The sequence below is a fragment of the Sturnira hondurensis genome, unplaced genomic scaffold (assembly GCF_014824575.4).
Source record: "Sturnira hondurensis isolate 20B ecotype Veracruz unplaced genomic scaffold, ASM1482457v3 Scaffold0013190, whole genome shotgun sequence".
Taxonomy (NCBI): domain Eukaryota; kingdom Metazoa; phylum Chordata; class Mammalia; order Chiroptera; family Phyllostomidae; genus Sturnira; species Sturnira hondurensis.
Window position 1 is genome coordinate 2,488,276 of NW_028085821.1, and position 18,128 is coordinate 2,506,403.

The 18,128-nt window shown below is 40.5% G+C and overlaps 1 protein-coding gene across 4 annotated transcripts in view; it reads right to left on the reverse strand.

Annotated features, from left to right (window-relative positions):
* Positions 1–9,091: 9,091 nt before the first annotated feature.
* SLC38A4 (solute carrier family 38 member 4) overlaps positions 9,092–18,128 on the reverse strand; it is a 68,310-nt gene continuing 59,273 nt past the window's right edge. For all 4 annotated transcript variants that reach the window (XM_037061101.1, XM_037061100.1, XM_037061098.1 and 1 more), the window contains 3 exons: positions 13,945–14,089; positions 12,709–12,806; positions 9,092–11,295 (listed from right to left, as the gene is read on the reverse strand). In XM_037061101.1, coding sequence (XP_036916996.1) covers positions 11,194–11,295; positions 12,709–12,806; positions 13,945–14,089 — 345 coding nt within the window. In that variant the 3' untranslated portion in view covers positions 9,092–11,193. The remainder of the gene's footprint in view (positions 11,296–12,708; positions 12,807–13,944; positions 14,090–18,128) is intronic.

Below are 18,128 nucleotides of genomic sequence, written 5' to 3' on the forward strand. Positions count from 1 at the left end.
CTGGCTTCTGCTAATGCTTGCCTGGGGCTCACTGAGGCCAGCTGTTGCTTGTTTAAGAGGATTTAGAAAGTTGTCTCTTTCTCCTCCTATAAGGGCATTAATCTCTTTATGATGTATGAGGTCATCCTCATGATCTGCTGTTGTGTAAGCCCTGACAATTATTTTATTTATTTCTATTTGGTAATACAAGTGGCTGACTCAAAACTACGATTGCAGAGGCATCTATTTCAACGAGGCAACCACTTCTAAGACAGCTATCTCAACTACACACACAGCCAGACACACAAGAGCCCGGCCGCCTCCCCACATCGAAGATCCTTTGTTTTAGAGATCTTGGTTGATTTCAGCAAGTGTCCACATGGAATACTTTTTCCTCTCTTCTGATACTTTAAATTCTCACTCTTACACTTAAATTCTCCAATAGAGGGTGACCTCACAAAACCTCACTCCCCCAACCTGGACCCCAGTAAAAGCAAAACCCCAGGCCCCTGTTCTCTCCCTGTCTCTCTGTCTCGATCTCTCCCTCCCACCTCACTGTGTGGCCCCAGGCGTGCTTTGTAATTCCCAGGTCCTGCGAGTTATACGCCTTTATTTCCTTCAAAGTTTCCTGATGGTTGTTGCTGAAGGACATCTTGTAGTCCTAATTAGAAGCACAAAGGCTGGTCCAGCCACTACTTTGGTTTTGATGGTCTGAGACCAATACAAAACACGTCACCTTAACCTAATTACCTCCCAAAGGTTTTACCTCCCAATACCATCAAATTGAGAGTTAGCGTTTCAACATATGAACTGGGCAGTGATAAAAACATTCAGTCCACTGCAGTCTCTGGGCGTGTTCCTGATGAGAGAAACGTGGGACCGGGGTGTGAAGAGTTGTGCAAACTGGGAAGGTTCATCCTGGTTCTCGACTGGAGCCCAAGATTCTGTCCAAACTGGGCCGGTCTGTCTTTCAGGGAGATTTTAATAATATCACAAAAACTCAGCAATTTTCCAACCTTTACTTCATAAATTTTCCTCTAGCTGAAGGCTCCTTTGTAGACTCAGAGGGCCCCTGGGGAAGATCCAGTCAGTTCGTTTGTGTTTTCTGTGGGTAGGGCTATGCTGCAGAGAGAGGCTTCCCAGATCGCCTGGCCAGGGTATCCTTCAGGCCTTCAAGTCTCAGTTCTCAAACTTAACTGGGCCATCACTAGGGCTGGAGTTGGAAGTAAAATAATTTAGTTAACTCTTATTCTAAATAAGTCTTCCCAATCCTGAAGTAAACCTCTGCTTAAATAGTACTTCATTTCATAACATTATTAAATAGGAAATTATTCATGTGGTAAGCATCCCTTATAGGGAAATAATTTTTTATGACATTGTCTGTCTTATTCTTTCACTTTCCTGCACAGCACGGTGAGGACTGCTGTCATCTTAGCTGCTGTCCTCTTTCCAACAACCCGCCAGTGGAGGACCAAGTTTCATACCTTTAGAAAAAGAGAGCAAAGCAAAATGGCAACTGTTTTTGTCCCTCTTTAAATTGCTGAGTCAGCATAAGCTGGAAGAAATGCTGATTGTACTTCTGGGAACAGAGGATTGGGCTGCACACCAGGTTTAGGTAATTTCTTATTCACCAAGTAAAACTTGGTGAGTTTCCAAAATTTTAACTTAAAAAACTGACAATGATAGAAGAAATATGTCCATCACTTTATGGCGAACAGTCAAGTTGATCTCTGACATGATAATACCAGGAAGCGGGCTATAAAGTAATCAATGTCAAGTAACTTATTCACAAATCATCCTGGAGCATAAAATGCTCTGTGACCTTGTGCCGGGTGAAGCTGGGTTAGGCTCAGCAGAGAAGAATCGGGTTTCTGTTTTTCTCCCTGCGGGGCTGGTGGAAAAACCCAGCTTAGTGACACTTCAACTTAACGTCAGTCTGAGAGCGCAGATCGAGATGCTCAGAAGCCTATTGCTACAACTGCACGCAGCCCTGGCCAGGCTTGGAGCTTCGGAGACCAGGAGGCCGTGCACAGTGTGGTGAAATCTCGTTGCTACTCCTCTGTTCCTGGGGCCTCTCTGTCCCTTCAGTAAAATGGATGTAGCATTTTCTTCCTGTGAGCCTACTGTGCTAATCAATTAAAGTCAGACAAATGTGGGAAAAATTAGACTGCAGTAAGCTCACGTTTTATTTGGTTACCTTCTGTAACCCTCCTTTGGTCTGGCCTGGCCCCTCATTCCCACCTCCAACACACACACACACACGCACACACACACGCACACGCACACGCACACACTTCCGTTCCAGACTCAGAGTGGCACATGGCGATGGTTACTGTGCCATTTTGTACTACTGTGCACAGAGCCCTAGAAAACACGAGCCCCATATCCTTTTGACCACAGAAGGCTAAGGTCTTTTTTTGTTTACAAAAGGATATTTTATTGAATATAAGATTGTTTTATTTTCAGATAAACCACTAGGTTATACACCTCTAGAAGAGGAAAACTGCTGCTAATTAAAATGAGACACAGTGCTTTCTTTTTTCTTTTTATTTGTGTCAGTCTTGCTGGAAGTTTATCAGTTTTATTAAGTTTTCCAAAGAACCAGCTATTACTTTATCGATTTTTTTCTGTTGTTTTCCCATTTTCTGTTTCATTGATATATGCTCTTATCTTTATTAGCTTTTTCTTCCGCTTGCTTTGTGTTTATTTTGTTCTTCTTTTTCTAGTTTCTTTTTTTTTAATTTACTTATTTCTTTTCAAAGAGAGAGGAAGAGAGGGAGAAAGAGAGAGAGAGAAACATCAGTATGAGAGAGAAACATTGACTGGTTGCCTTTTGTATGCACCCTGACCTGGGACCGAAGCTGCAACCCAGGCATGTGCCCCGACCAGGAGTCAAACCAGCGACCTTTTGCTTTGTGGGTCGATGCCCAGCCAACTGAGCCACACTGGTCGGGGTTTTTTTTTTTTCTCGTTACTTAATATAGGAATTTATTATTGATCTGAGACCTTTCCTCTTTTCTAAATTAAGCATTTGGCGCTAAAATTTCCCTGTCAGCACTACATTAACTACATTAACTGCACCCTACATATTGTGATATGTTTTTATGCCCATGTTTATCCAGGTTCCAGTTCTATCATGCAAAGGGTAGGGGCCCCTTCTTTCTCTCTGCTGCGTAGAAGCCCACTGTGTAAATGTACCAATATTTGTCCTTTTATCATTTGCTTTCTGTTCAAAGGTTTTTCTTTGATCAGTGTTTAAGGATAGGTCTGCAGCAATTCTTTTAGTTTTTCTAGAAATGTTATTTCCCCTTTATTCCTACAGAAGAGTTTTGCTGGATATACATTTTCAGCTAACCAATTCTTTTTCTCTTGAAAAACGTGCCGCTTCTTTCTCACCTCCACGTGTTTTGCTAAGAAATCCTCCGATATTCGAATCAGTGTCCCCTCCGGGCAGTGCGTTGTTCCCCTGAGGATGCTTTCAAGGGTTTTCCTTGTCTTTAGGTTCCAGACGTTTGATTATTACTTGGTATAGATTGCTTTGGCTTTATTTCATTTAGGATTCACTAAGTTCTTTAAATATGTAGCTTGGTGGCTTTCACCAAATTTTGAAAGTTTTCAGCCATTATTTCTTCAAATTGCCTTTTAGTTCTAATCTTTTTTCCTTTTCCTTCTGGGACTGGGACTTTTTACTTTCTGGCCCACCGGCCCACAGCCCTTTTGCTCCCTTTTCCCTTTCCCCTGCCCTTTCTCTCCCCCAGTATCTCTCTCTCTCTTGTTCAAATTAAGCGAATTCTGTTGATATTTACTCTAGTCCACGGATTCTACCCTCAGTTATCTCCATTTTACTACTGAGGACATCCACTGAATTTTTCTTTACATTTTCAGCTGAATCTTTTCTAAAACTTTAGTGTTGTTTTTTTTTGCCAGCATGGTCTATTTTTTACTTGTTTAAAGAATATTTGTAATTGGTCATTGAAGCCTTTTTACAATGGCTGCTTTAAAATCCTTATCAGTTCATTTGAATGTCTGATTTGTCTCAGTGTTGGCATCCGTCGACTGTCTCTTCTCATTCCAGTTGTAATTTTCTTGGTTCTTGGTATGATGGGTGATTTTCCACTGTGCCAGACACACTATTTAAATCTTTTGTTGCAGCAAGCAGTCACTCTGTCTAGGCTTGGCACATAGGCCCTGGTCTACTTTGTGGCTGTAGAATGAAATCACAGTTTAATTTTAAGAATCTGTTGTTTTACTTGGTCTTTATATGGCTCTGCTGGGGCTTCTGCTGATCCTTGCTGTGCTAATTGTAGGACAATAAAATGTGTTCTTTTAAGCCCCCAAGTGTGTGGTAATTTGTTGTAGCAGAGAAAGGAATCGAATATAGAGTTTGTGGAAGTTATAGGCATATATGTATTTTTGAGAGAATGTGTGGGGTAGGAGGGCAGTAAGAACAGTCACGTTTCGGGCCCTGGCTGGTGTGGCTCAGTGGATTGAGCTCAGGCCTGCAAACCACACGATCGCGGTTCGATTCCCAGTCAGGGCACATGCCTGGGTTGCAGGCCAGTTCCCAGCAGGGGATGCACAAGAGGCAACCATACATTGATATTTCTCTCCCTCTCTCCTTCCCTTCCCCTCTAAAGATAAATAAATAAAATCTTAAAAAAAAAAGAACAGTCATGTTTCTGTGCATGCTGCTCACGCTGCTCCTCCCTCTCTGCCTGATAACTCAGCTGTGTCCTGAAGGATTCAGTTCGGGGGCATCTGCTGCCAGGCATCTCTGACCGCTCATCTCTCCCCGAAGCTGACTGGCGCTCCCTTTAGATGCTCTGTTGAATCCTGGGCATATAATGTAGCACTTTTCACTTTACATCGTGACTATTTGTATACACATGACCCCCGCTCTAGACTGGGAAAGGACCACTCTGTTGTTGTGCCTAAGGAAGTGCCTGGCAGATGGATTTTACTGAGTAAATGTTTATCTATTAAATTATTCAGTCTGAGTGGCAAGGCAGAGTATTCTTCCGAAGTATTTGACTTACCTACTCACTTTCAGGACCGAGCTATAGAAATCATTACTGCGAGGTATTCTTTGTAGCTCTCTGATGACTCCTTATTTATGACTGTCGCTAAGCATTTGTACTAGAGATATGACTCCTGTAAGAACCTTCTGCTATTTCCAATGATCCCAAGCTAAATGGTCTTAGCAGTGGCATTATGCAAAAAGTATCCCAACAAAAATGAAGAAACTGAGGCTCAATAAAATTTAACAGCTTGCTCATATCCTGGATCTGAGACTCACCTCCTTGTCTACTGGCTGTGCGACACTGTGTTTTGAACAAGTCATTCCTTTCCCTTCTCAGCCGCCCACAGGGGCTAGGGTCTGCCCCAGCCCTTCATCCTCTGCGTCAGTCATTGGTGACTGTTCCCTAGTGGTGAATTGCCCTCACATCCAGTTCTGCCTTTAGGCCCAGCTGAAAATGTAAAAATACATAGGAATTGGCAGCATGCTTTATGTCTTTTTCCAGAAAATGTAAATTGGCAGAAAGGAATTTCTCTTTCTTAAAAGTTTTTTCTAACTATAAAAGGAATTTTGTAGAAAATTTAGAAAGGAACAGAAATGTATGAAGATGAAAACTNATATCCTGGATCTGAGACTCACCTCCTTGTCTACTGGCTGTGTGACACTGTGTTTTGAACAAGTCATTCCTTTCCCTTCCCAGCCGCCCAGAGGGGCTAGGGTCTGCCCCAGCCCTTCATCCTCTGCGTCAGTCATTGGTGACTGTTCCCTAGTGGTGAATTGCCCTCACATCCAGTTCTGCCTTTAGACCCAGCTGAAAATGTAAAAATACATAGGAATTGGCAGCATGCTTTATGTCTTTTTCCAGAAAATGTAAATTGGCAGAAAGGAATTTCTCTTTCTTAAAAGTTTTTTCTAACTATAAAAGGAATTTTGTAGAAAATTTAGAAAGGAACAGAAATGTATGAAGATGAAAACTAATATCACCATTGTCTTGCCATCTATAAGTACCTCCTTCTCCTTTCAGTATTATTGGGAAATAACTGACATACATCACTGGATACACTTAATGTGTACAGCATAATGATTTGATTGATATATATTGTGAAATGATTACCGCAGTAGGCTCAGCCAACATCCATCTCCTCATAAAGATACAATATGAAGAAAAGCCTGACATCTATTTTTAACATTTTAGATCTATTTCCCTTTTCCTGTTCCTGTTTTTCTATTCCATGCATTTTAATATGTGAAATGAGATAAGAAAACATTTATTCTTTTTTCACCTGATATTATACCATAGTTTTTTATTTCATTAGTGATTATTCAAAAACATTCTATTCCAGCAAAAGAAGACACTAGAATTTATTTAATCATTACACAATTTTGGACATTTGCAGTATTTCCAAGTTGTAACCTATTATATGTTGAAAGAATGCATTAGTACATAAAAGTCAAATCACTTTTCTGATTATTTCCTAAGACCAGAGTTTCACAGAAGAAATTAGCGGATCAAAGAACATGAATGTTATATTTCATAGTTTCCTATTGCTAGCACTTAAAACAGCACTTGTTCACTATCTCACAGATCTGTTGGTCAGAAGTCCAACGGGCTCAGCAGCCAGCGCTCTGCTTAGGGCACTGGCTGTCCCCCGCTACTCGTCTGCTTAGGTTTCTCAAATCGTAAATGGGGGTGTGAGTGCCCTGGGCTCCTGTTTGGAGGCTCAGGAGGAGAATCATCGTGGCTCACTTAACTTGTTGGCAAAATTCATTTCCTTCTCAGTTTCCATGTGGTCTCCGCCATCCTCAAGAAAGTAATGGCGGGTGGAGTCCCTCTCATGCTTTGAATCTTTCTAAAGTCAGCTGAAGAAATCAGGTGACTTTCCCCCTATTTTAAGATTTGTACTTCATTGTATTGGTGAAGTCCAATTTCCTGTGTAAGGTAACATATTCTCAGGTTCTAGGGATTCTGATGTGAACATCCTCGTGGGGTGGGGGCATTCTGCCTGCTACAGACGTTTTTAGGAACCTTTGTAAGTGTCACAGGAATACTGTCCCGATACGCGGAGCCAAGATTTCTGCCACCAGCGTGGAACGGAGGCGCTCAGTGCTCACACCCACTTGGATGCCTTTGACTCACAGTGAGGTCAAGCTTTGAAAATACTCATTGACCGATCACTTTTCTTCTGATGTCGTGTCCATTGCCCATTCTGCTATTGGATTCTCAGTATTTCCCTTACTGATTTTTATTATCTTTTCATACTTTAAAGATATATTGGTCTTCTTTGCGGTAGCTAGTTTTAAAAAATTACTTATTCTTTAGGGTTCAGGATGGTTAGTTGCTGGTGCACAGTTAGGGGCATTTGTCACCACTTTGGGGTCCCCTCCACTGTGTCTGCTTCCCAAGGAGCCACCGAGGATGTCCACAGGTTGTTTTGACTCTCACACGGAAGTTTTTCATTTTGATGTGTGATGTGAAGAAAGACTCTGAACCTATTTCTTTTTTCAATCAGTTTCTTAAATACTGTCTATTAAATAAGGAATGCAAAACTTTTACTGGGAAAAGACAGTCCCGATTTTGAGTGCTGCTGAGGCAAAGGCTGTGCGTCCTGCTTCTAGAAGCACATGCAGCAAAAGGCAGAGTCGAGAGAAGACGGCGGAACTTCCAGTGTGGTAAATAAGAACCAGACGAAGTCATTTCTTCTGTTTCTCTTATATGTGTTTGTAACAAGGGCTGTGAAAACTAACAAAGTGGGTGACCAGTAGCTGATATGGGTTTTGGATACCCTGGGCCTGTCTGTGTAGCACTGAGTCTCAACCAAAATTCAAAGTGATTTAGAAGAAGTTATTTTAAATCAAGTATCTGTGTAAAACAAGAGCTAGATTAGCATACATTAATAAGCTAACTACAAGCCCCGCCCCCCAAAGAAGACAAAGACTCTTACCTCCAAACTTGACAATCTAAGTACTAATTATGACAATACCATTCCAATTGATCTTATTCTAGGAAGACAGGAATGGCAGCATTTCAAGCCATAAAAACCGGGCCCCAGACAGATGTGATTAAGGCACCCGTAGGAAAATGAATAGGTGTGCCATATACTGAGAAACTAGATTTGCAATCTGACAAAGGACATATATCCAGGATATATAAAGAACTCTGACAGGCCCTGGCTGGTGTAGCTCAGTGGATTGAGTGCGGGCCTGCGAACCAGATGATCGCGGTTCGATTCCCAGTCAGGGCACATGCCTGGGTTGCAGGCCAGTTTCCAGTAGGGGCCAGTTCCCTGCAGGGGATGCACCAGAAGCAACCATACATTGATGTTTCCTTCCTCTCTCCTTCCCTTCCCCTCTAAAGATAAATAAATAAAATATTTAAAAAAAAGAACTCTGACAAATTCACAATAAAAAGATAACCTAACTTTAAATATAAACAAAATATTCAAACACACTTTATACAAGGAGACACGAGTGGGCACGAAACACAAGGATATTGCCAACACTAGTTATCAGGAACTAAAAAATGAAAATCACAATGAGATACCATTTTGCACTCACTTGATACAAGGCCACATGTGGAGGAGCTGGAACTTGTTTGTATTACTGGGGAAAGCAACAGCGGAGGAATCTCTTTGGGGCGCTATGTGGACGCATCTCAGGAAGTTAAGCCTACACTTGCCATATGACCCGTCACCCCCACTAATTGTCCGTTTTGACCCAATCCTCAACCCTCACATGTTGCTTTCTTTCCTTCCAAATCTCCCACGTTTTTACTTTACTATTCTCATGGTTCTTTTAGTGAAAAGAATCCCTCTCCCCACTTCAAATAAATTCTGTCATTAATCATAAAGACTCATTTCTTCCACATTTATTCTAGGAGGTATATTTGTGATGACATAAAGGTGATCGAAGATTAGCTGTGTATTTGCCTAAATAAGAGGGCAACTGTTTTTGACAGCTATAGATGTTAGTTATATGTCAAGAATAACAGTGAAAATAGAACCTACACCAACTTAAGAAGGATAACGTGTAGATTTAAAGTGTTTTCTTATACAAATAATTCATACTCTTCAACAATAGAAAGAAAATCACAACGCCGTCCTTTGAAAAGTTCATTTATTATATACTAATATACACTTTCTGTAATAAAAAAGCCTCCCAATACGTTGAACCATCTTACAAATGAAATAAGAAAATAAAACTTTCATCTGCTTATAAATGGGGTTAAATTAACTAGTGCAAGATAGATGTGTACGCCTGCCCTGCAGTCTGTGAACTCCTCCTGAAGGGGCCACGGGAAAGCAGCCGTGCTCCGCCGGCCAGTGCTGTGCTGCTTCCCTCGGATGTCTGCATAACCACACGTGTGGGTATTTTCAAGTTAGTCGTTGGAAGGGTGGAGCATTCAAAATATATACAGATGTTACAGTTTTCCATTTGGGGGGATTAATCTTTGATATTTACATTTAAATATATTCAGATTAAATATTTTTTTAACATTCAGGAAGTACCCTTTCCACTTGCTATCTCTTTAGATGAAGGAAAATGTACCTTAAAATGGTATTTGGCATTTTTCCCCCCAATAATAGTAACTTAAGAGTTATGATAGTATCTAGTAATGCTCAATTTTTATAAAAAGTGCACCATTTTACATATTGCGCCCCTAGAAAATAATACATAAAGCAAATACACACTTTCTTAAAGCACATTGCAGAAAAACAATTGAAATGTGATGTAATATTATCATACTTATAAGATACTTTTATTTCATATTTACTAACATATAAAATATATAAATGTTCTTGCTCCTGATCTGAATAAAAAAGTAGCAAACTCAATTTCCTGTGCGTTGTAGGAGTGAGCAAGAACAACAGTTTGCTTCTCTTTGCAGTGTCCGCACTTTTCCTTTCATGGAGAACCGCTCCCCGTTATATTAAATGGCAAATGGATGTCAGCAAATGCCTGTGTAAGATACTATGAACTAAATGCTATTTTAGATATGCTAAAATAAATGAACATTGGTATTAATGATTATTTGCAAATAAGAACTTCCTTTCTTGTAAATGATTATGATGCTATTGTAAACATTGAAGAGCATTACTGAACTATATATAACTTGGGTTCCAAATTTAAAATATCCTCAGTAGACAGATACGTACAAATGGATGTTTGAGTCCATGAACTTCATTCCCTGCCCCCAACCCCAAATAATATAAATGTTTTTACTGTAATGAGAGAAAAACTACACATGTAAAAAAAATCAAATGTACCACACACTACAATTCTGAAGACTACAGAATGAGATTATATACATAAACACATAGCAATCACAGTTTCCTGCACTGAATGTTTATCAAATAAAAATGTATCAATACTGGGTAGTACACCTCCACATGAAATTGTGGTCTTCTGAAAATTCCGAATGAGAATGGAAGACGAGAGGGAGAGCATTGTTCAATGATAAAAGAACAAGAGGACGAAGAATAACATTAAAAAGCAAATGCCTCCAGATTAGACAGTTTATAGTTATAAGCATTATTTTTGTTGTTGCTCTATAACTGAAATAAACCCCCTCTCTTAATGTCTACAAAAATATCTAAATGAAGAAGTCACTAATCCAATGTCACAAACAGAATGGGCAAAATACTCTTTTACTGTTGACGATAAGATATTCTAGCCTGGTGTCTGATCATTCATGTGCCTTACTGGGACAGTTCACAAGACATGCCTTTTGCCTCTGTTGTTAAATAGACCCAGAGTATTTGGTGCAAGATCAGGGAAAGGCATTAGCTGGTGATAGCTTTGCCACCAGGGCATTTTGTTTGATGTTCTGAGAATGCAAGTATTTGGTACTTTGGGGAGGAGGAGGGGAAGGGGGAGGGAATTATCCAATGACCATGATACTCAGCTACCCGTATTCTTCTGCTTATACAGCAACAAAAATACATCATCTTATTTGCCTCTTGCAAAACCTGGGTAGAAATGCACACCACAAATTTTAAACACATGAACAGCCATTCTTGACAAAAATGATGATTTCCTCTTCTGAAGGTGCCTGGTGATATTGCTAGTAAACGTCTGTGGAATCTTCTTGTTATTTTCTATGAATAATACCCCACTCCTTGGGGCAAAATAATTCACATGTCTTTGGAGCATAATTTGCAATCACTTCCAGTAGAAAAAGAAGGTATTTTTTCTTTGGGTTAGTGATGTTTGGAAGTTGGGGGGTTGTAAATCCAGTCGATTATAATGAGCGCCATGCTTCCACTCATGAAGATGATGCCAACCACAAGGAAAATCAGAGCCTGCAAGGCAAAGAGAACTGTCAGGGACACATAAACAGCACACTGTTCACCAAACAGCGCTCTGATTTGCATAGTCAATGGTATTACTCTTACAGCTCAGATGCCTAGCAGTTCAGTCAATTTAGAACCCTAGTTGGGGAAAGAGGGTGAATACACTGGGCAGATTGAACTCAAGTGTTCAAAATACAGTAATAGTTCACTGATGTGGTACAGAAAAAGGATGGGATACCCTGTGATACCCTTTCCCTGTTGCGTTAAAAATCAAGTAACAGAAAACACTTTAGTGACCTGGGGAGAGCTCACAATGTTTTAGGTGAAAACAGGCAGGTCATAAAAGAGTAGCATGTATGATGTAATCAAAATTTATAAAGCAAACCAATAAAAATAAAATCCTAATACATGTTGCATATTCCTTGGGGGGAAAGCAAAGTGTGTGTGTGTGTGTTTGTGCAGAATACAATATTTAAGAATTTTAACAGTAGGAACAGCCTTCTATAGTACCACACAGATCAGCCTCCTAATTCTATATATGAAGGAAGTGGCCACTGATTTTTTTCAGTAGAAAGAATCAGTGGCCACTGATGAAACTGAAAATGGGTATCTCAAACAGAACAAGTAACTTGCCAAGGTCACATTGTTATAAAAGTCCAAGAAGGATAGACCACGCAGAGTGGAAATCTGGGGGTGAGATGAAGGGGGCAGCTTTAGATGCCAAACTCTCTGCAGTGCCTAAACAGTCGGAGAGGTGGATGACTCCCAGGCAAAATCCGGCGTAATTCAGTCAAAGGCATTCTTTCCGAGCCTTAATATAAAACTTCATGAAGCAGTCACTGATAATATTCAGTTACTGGAAAAATTATTTCTAGTACATTTTTCTATAGTTTTATTATGGAAAAGAAATACATACTCTCTAGTTTAATGAAACCACATTTTATATCTAAAGAGGTTAACTGGAAAACAAATGCTTCCATCTGGACCTCAGTCCACACCAGAGAATGACAGGTAACTGTGGAGGGGAAACAAAAGCAGTGTCTTTACTTTTGGCCTTACAGACATAATGGATATGGCCAAAGTATTTAAATTATTTCATAGCACCAATAGGGAGACTCATTCCTTCTTGCACAATTCACTGTAGATTGTGCGGCAATAGCTGAGTGGGCTATTACCCCACTCCTGCCAGTGGGAAAACTCCGTCAGCCTTTGACAGGTGGGGAGAACTCAACACGAAATATTTAACATTTGAACAGAAGAAACCCAGGAATCTTCTGGGGGTACCCCTCTTTCTCTCCAGCTCATCTTTAATTTTTTCATTCTTGTTCATTAATTCCGTTTTTTGAACCAGGTATATTTTCTGGTATATTCCAAGTCATTAGACAATAACTTCTAATGGGGGAAGTTACAAGCCTTACTTACCCCAACCTTTTGGGGTGACCGAAGAGGTTCTTTCTTGACTAGTTTAAGATAAAAAGCTGCTGGGAGAATGAAAATCAGCATAGTGGCCGAAGAAGCGCCTGGGGAGAGAAACACAGGGCAGGTCAGTGGCTCACGGAGAAGGCCTGGCGCGGCGCGGCAGAGACCGAGAGCAGGCACTTTGAACACGTCCAAAGCTACCCTCATCTTAGCACTGAAAGCACCATAGGATCCTCTTGGCTGCTTATTCAAAGGAGATAGAGAGGTTCATAAAGGAGATTAAAATGTACCGAACATCATAGCTGCATACTACGTATGTGTAAGCTATAATCAGTAATAAAACAGCTGGTTGTCACACACGCACAGGAAACTAGTAATGCTGTAAACACCTGTGAAGGAGGCAGGACCCATCACACACCCTTTCTATCTCCTTCTAACTTACACTGAATGTTTAGAAGTTTCATATGGTACTGGATTTTAAGTTGGAATAACCCTTCACATCAACAGAATAAAGAAATTAACTATGTTAACGGGCCACACAGTAAAGGGAAATAATATGCTTTACAAAATATCAATCTTTTCCTCCTCCGAAGATATCCTTATTGCTCAACTAACTCTCACAGACCGGAGAGAGCATCCTATAGGTACAATCTATCTTCCTTACTTTCTGATGCAGAGTTAGGACCTAAATTCAAATCCTGGGTCTAAGGTATGTGACTTGCCTTCCATGGGGCTCAGTTTCCTCATCTGTCAGAAAAGGACTAAATGACCAATAAGGTAGCTTTTGGTGCTAACATTTTCCAATCCTGTGAATAACTCTCAGTGTCACCTAGGAGGGAGGGAAGGCGATAGCTGGAGTCCCACTGGACTCCTAAGAATTCTGTGAGCCTGAGACTAACAAGGATTCTTGATCTCCCAGCAGAGGCTCCCTGTCTGCTATTTAAGGAGCTCGGGTCAACTAAATAAAAAGGTGAAAGGATTAAGAAGTGCAAACTGGTAGTTACAGAAAAGCCATGGGGATGTAAAACACAGCATAGGAATATAGTCAGTAATATTGTAATAACTGTGTATGGTGCCAGGTGGGAACTAGAAATACTGGGGAGCCACTGTGTAAAGTATGTGATTATCCAACCACTATGCCGTGCACCTGAAACCAATACAAAATAATATTGAATGTAACCTGTAATTCAAAAATAAAACTTAAAAACCATAGAAAAACAAAGCCTCTCTGAAACTTACCTATGAATCCAAAGATGTATTTTATAGTTGGCACAAGGATGACCAAAACATTATTAAGTGCAAGAAGCATGGCTGCAATCAGGAAATGTCTTATCCAGCTGAAGGGTCTTCTGGGAAATAACAATGTGCTCACTGAGGTACGAATCTGCAACAAGAAAGTTCAAAGGCAAGGTCACAGCTTTGTTTTCTACTTCATTATTTGGAATATTCTCATTGCTCCAGAGCATTTTCTTCTTTTTAGATTGAATTTATCGGGGTGACATTGGTTCACAAAGCCATACGGGTTTCAAGTGCACAACTCAACAAAACACCTTCTGCACATGGCATATGTGCCCATCACCCCAGTGGAAGTCTCTTTCTGCCCTCATTCCGCACCCCCTTCTTTGTCCACCTCCACCCTGCCCCCCTTTCCCTCTGGCTATTACCACACCGTTCTCTGCATTTTGTGTTGTGTATATGTTTTTTGGTTAATCCTTTCCCCTGTATTCATCTGGTCCCCTACCTGCCTCTGACCACTGTCAGTCTGTTCCATGTGTTCACGCCTCTGTTCCTATTCTTCTTTGTCAGATTATTTTGTTCATTAGATTTCACGCATGAGTGAGATCATACGGTATTTGTCTGTCTCCGACTGGCTTGTTTCACTCAGCATAGTAATCTGTTCATAATAATCTTTGTTTCTCCCAGAATAGATCTTGATGCTGATTTTTTTTAGAACTTTTTTATTGTGGTAAAATACACATACAGTTCACCATCTTAACTATTTTTAAGTGTACAGTTCAGTGGTATTAAGTAAATTCATACTGTTGTGCAACTTTGATGCTGATTTTTGATGTGTTATTTTTCCTTGATGTATTTATCTTGTGCTCACTTCCTTAGCTTTCAGAATTTTTTCTTAAAACTAATCTCAGTCAGAAATAGATAAAATATCATATAAGAGGTATGATTCAGAGATATAGTAAAACCCTTACCGATTTCTAATTATGTCTCATCAGACTGGATCACATGTTAAGGGGTGAGCACTGAATTGATTTGCTTGGAATTGCAAATGGAATTTTTACAAATCTGGGTTTTCCTTAATTTTGCATTGTACTTTTTTCCACGTGACATATATTTTTAAATATAATACTCTTTGTGTTTACTCCTTTCTCTCTCTCCTCTTTTATCACCCCACCCCCAATTATAGATTATAAATGCACAAAAGCAAGGAATTAATAACATTAACATTCCTCCGAGTTCCTAGCTTAGAGTCTTACGCACAGCAGGCACTCAATAAATGTTGAATTAAATTAAGCAGAATTCATCTTTCCCCTCCCTTCAGGATCCTTGACAGATTTCAGCCCTATTTTAACAACCCACACAAGTAGGTGAAAGGTCGAGAGAGTCTCCTTTCACAGCCGCTGCTCAAATTGCTCTGATGTAACTGGATAAAAAGGTCCTTGTGGGCGGAGGGCGGGAGGGCCAGTGCTGCATGAGCAGCTTCACAAAGTTGAACATAATCTTATCTTTGAGATTGTTTAGAAGACACTTCTGACTTAGTGCAATTTGTCTATTGGCTTTTCAATAAGTGAGCACTTCACCTAAGCTGGGACTTCACACTTTTAGAAGTGCTGGGATTCACTTTCACTTTAAAATTTTACTTCTGAAGTCTCTAGTGGCATGGAGACGGGCATTTACTTAAAGGAGAGAAAATGTAAACTATAGTATTTCGAAACACATGTATGAATGACAAAAAACTTCGAACTGAATTGCTTGCAGTTTCCAATGTGACATTCCGTTCATTCCACGCCACCAGAAATTAAAGCCATCTGTTCAGATTTAAAAGGCAATTTCATTTCCAGAATGGCAAACCAGATAGTCTCTGGAAATGGTTTAAGGGAGACTTTGTAACAGATTTTAAAAATTGGATTAGCAAAAATTATGAAAGCCATTGTAAAAAGGACCGAGGAAGGCAAATGCCCTCATTTGTTTTTCCAGCAGACTATAAATTCTACATTATGTCCTACAGTTGGTGTTTGCTTAATAATATCCCACTGGTCTAATTAGTAGGGTTACAATAAGCTTTCTATGGTGCATATATGGTGTTTAAGTATTTATTTGCCGGAAAGTGCTACGTTTCTAGAATGAACAATGAGAATATAGGTTATTTTCAGGCAGAGGTCACATCTATGTGCTTTTTAGTCATTTGTCAAAATAATGCCTTTAACTCAGTAAGCTGAATTAGAGGCAATCCTATATGTAGAATATAGGATTCTGCATTAGGATTGTACACAGAGGTTTCTAACAGTCATATGGCTCCCAGAAACATGAAGATTTAGGCCAACGAGGTAGAAGACAGAAAGTTTATAGGAATAGTGGTCAGAGTAAATGGTAGGTACTTGCTCCTCCTAGTGAGTAAGGAATAACAAAACCTTGAACAAGACTTCCGGCCAAGATGGAGGCATAGGTGGAAACACTGTCTCTCCTCACACAACCAAAATTAAGGACAAAAAAAGATTTAGAAACAAAAACAAAACCAGAACAGACAGAAAATTGAACTGTATGAAAGTCTGACAACCATTCAACCAGACAGGTAAGAGGGGCTGGCAGAGAGGGATCGTGGCAGGAAAAGGCGGTGGCTGCCAGACCCCGGAGCACAGGTGGTATGGGACCCCGGGTGCGGGGAGGAAACAAGCAGAGTGGGCAAGACGGTTGGCTGACCTCGGTCACACAATCATGCACAGAAAAAGCAGGCAAAAGTGGGCAATGAGACAGACTGTGCAACCCAGGACCCCAGCAACAGGAAATTAAGCCTAAAAGCACCGATTGAAAAGGTACCAGGAGAGACTCCTAGCCTCACAGGACAGTTTGTTGGAGAGACTCACAGGGTCCTGGAATGTACACAAGCCCACCCACCTGGGAACCAGCACCAGAAGGACCCAGTTTGCTTGTGAGAAGCAGCAGAGGGCACTGAAATCCAAGAGAGAGCAGAACAAGCACCATTGTTCCCTCTCCGACCCCACCCCCACACACAGCCTCACAATCCAGCAACTGAGTTGCCCCGCCCTGGTGAACACCTAAGGGTCTGTCCCTCATACATAATAGGCACAACCAGACCAAAAAATTATGGCTCAAACAGAAGAACAAATCAAATCCCCAGAACCAATACTTTTAAGTGACCAAGAGATAGACAACCTATCAGATGCACAGTTCAAAATACTGGTGACCAAGATGCTCACAGAACTGGTTAATTTTGGTTGCTAATTAGATGAAAAAGTGAAGGCTACACTAAGTGAATTGAAGGAAAATGCACAGGGAACCAATAGTGATGGAAAGAAAACTGGGACTCAAATCAACGGAGTGTACCAGAAGGAAGAAACAACCAAACAGAAAAGAATAAAGAAACAAAAATTCAAAAAAATGAGGAGAGACTTAAGAACCTCCAGGACATCTTTAAATGTTCCAACATCTGAATTATAGGGGTACCAGAAGGGGGAAGAGGAAGAGCAACAAGTGGAAAAGTTATTTGAACAAATAATAAAGAAGAACTTCACCAATCTGGCAAAGAAAATAGACTTCCAGGAAGTCCAGGAAGCTCAGAGAGTCCCAAAGAAGGTAGACCCAAGGAGGAACACACCAAGGCACATAATAATTACATCACCCAAGAGTAAAATGAAGGAGAGAATCCTAGAAGCAAGAGATAAGGGGACAGTCACCTACAAAGGAGTTCCCATCAGACTGTCAGCTGATTTCTCCAAAGAGACCTTACAGGCAAGAAGGGGCTGGAAAGAAGTATTCCAAGTCATAAAATCCAAAGACCTACATCCAAGATTGGTCTATCCAGCAAAGCTTTCATTTAGAATGGAAGGACAGATAAAGTGCTTCTCAGATAAGGGCAAGTTCAAGGAGTTCATCATCACCAAGCCCTTATTGTATGAAATATTAAAGGGACTTATCTAAGAAAAGGAGTTAAAAAATATGAACAGTGAAAGGACAGCAAACTCACAGTTATTAACAACCACACTTAAAACAAAAGCAAACCAAGAGGACAGCTAGATCGGGAGTGGAGCCACAGAAATGGAGATCACATGGAAGGTTAGCAACAGGGGAGTGGGAGGAGGAGAAGGGGGGAGAAGGTGCAGAGAATAAGTAGCATAGACAGACAGTAGGTAGAAAATAGACAGGGGAAGGGCAAGAGTAGTTTGGGA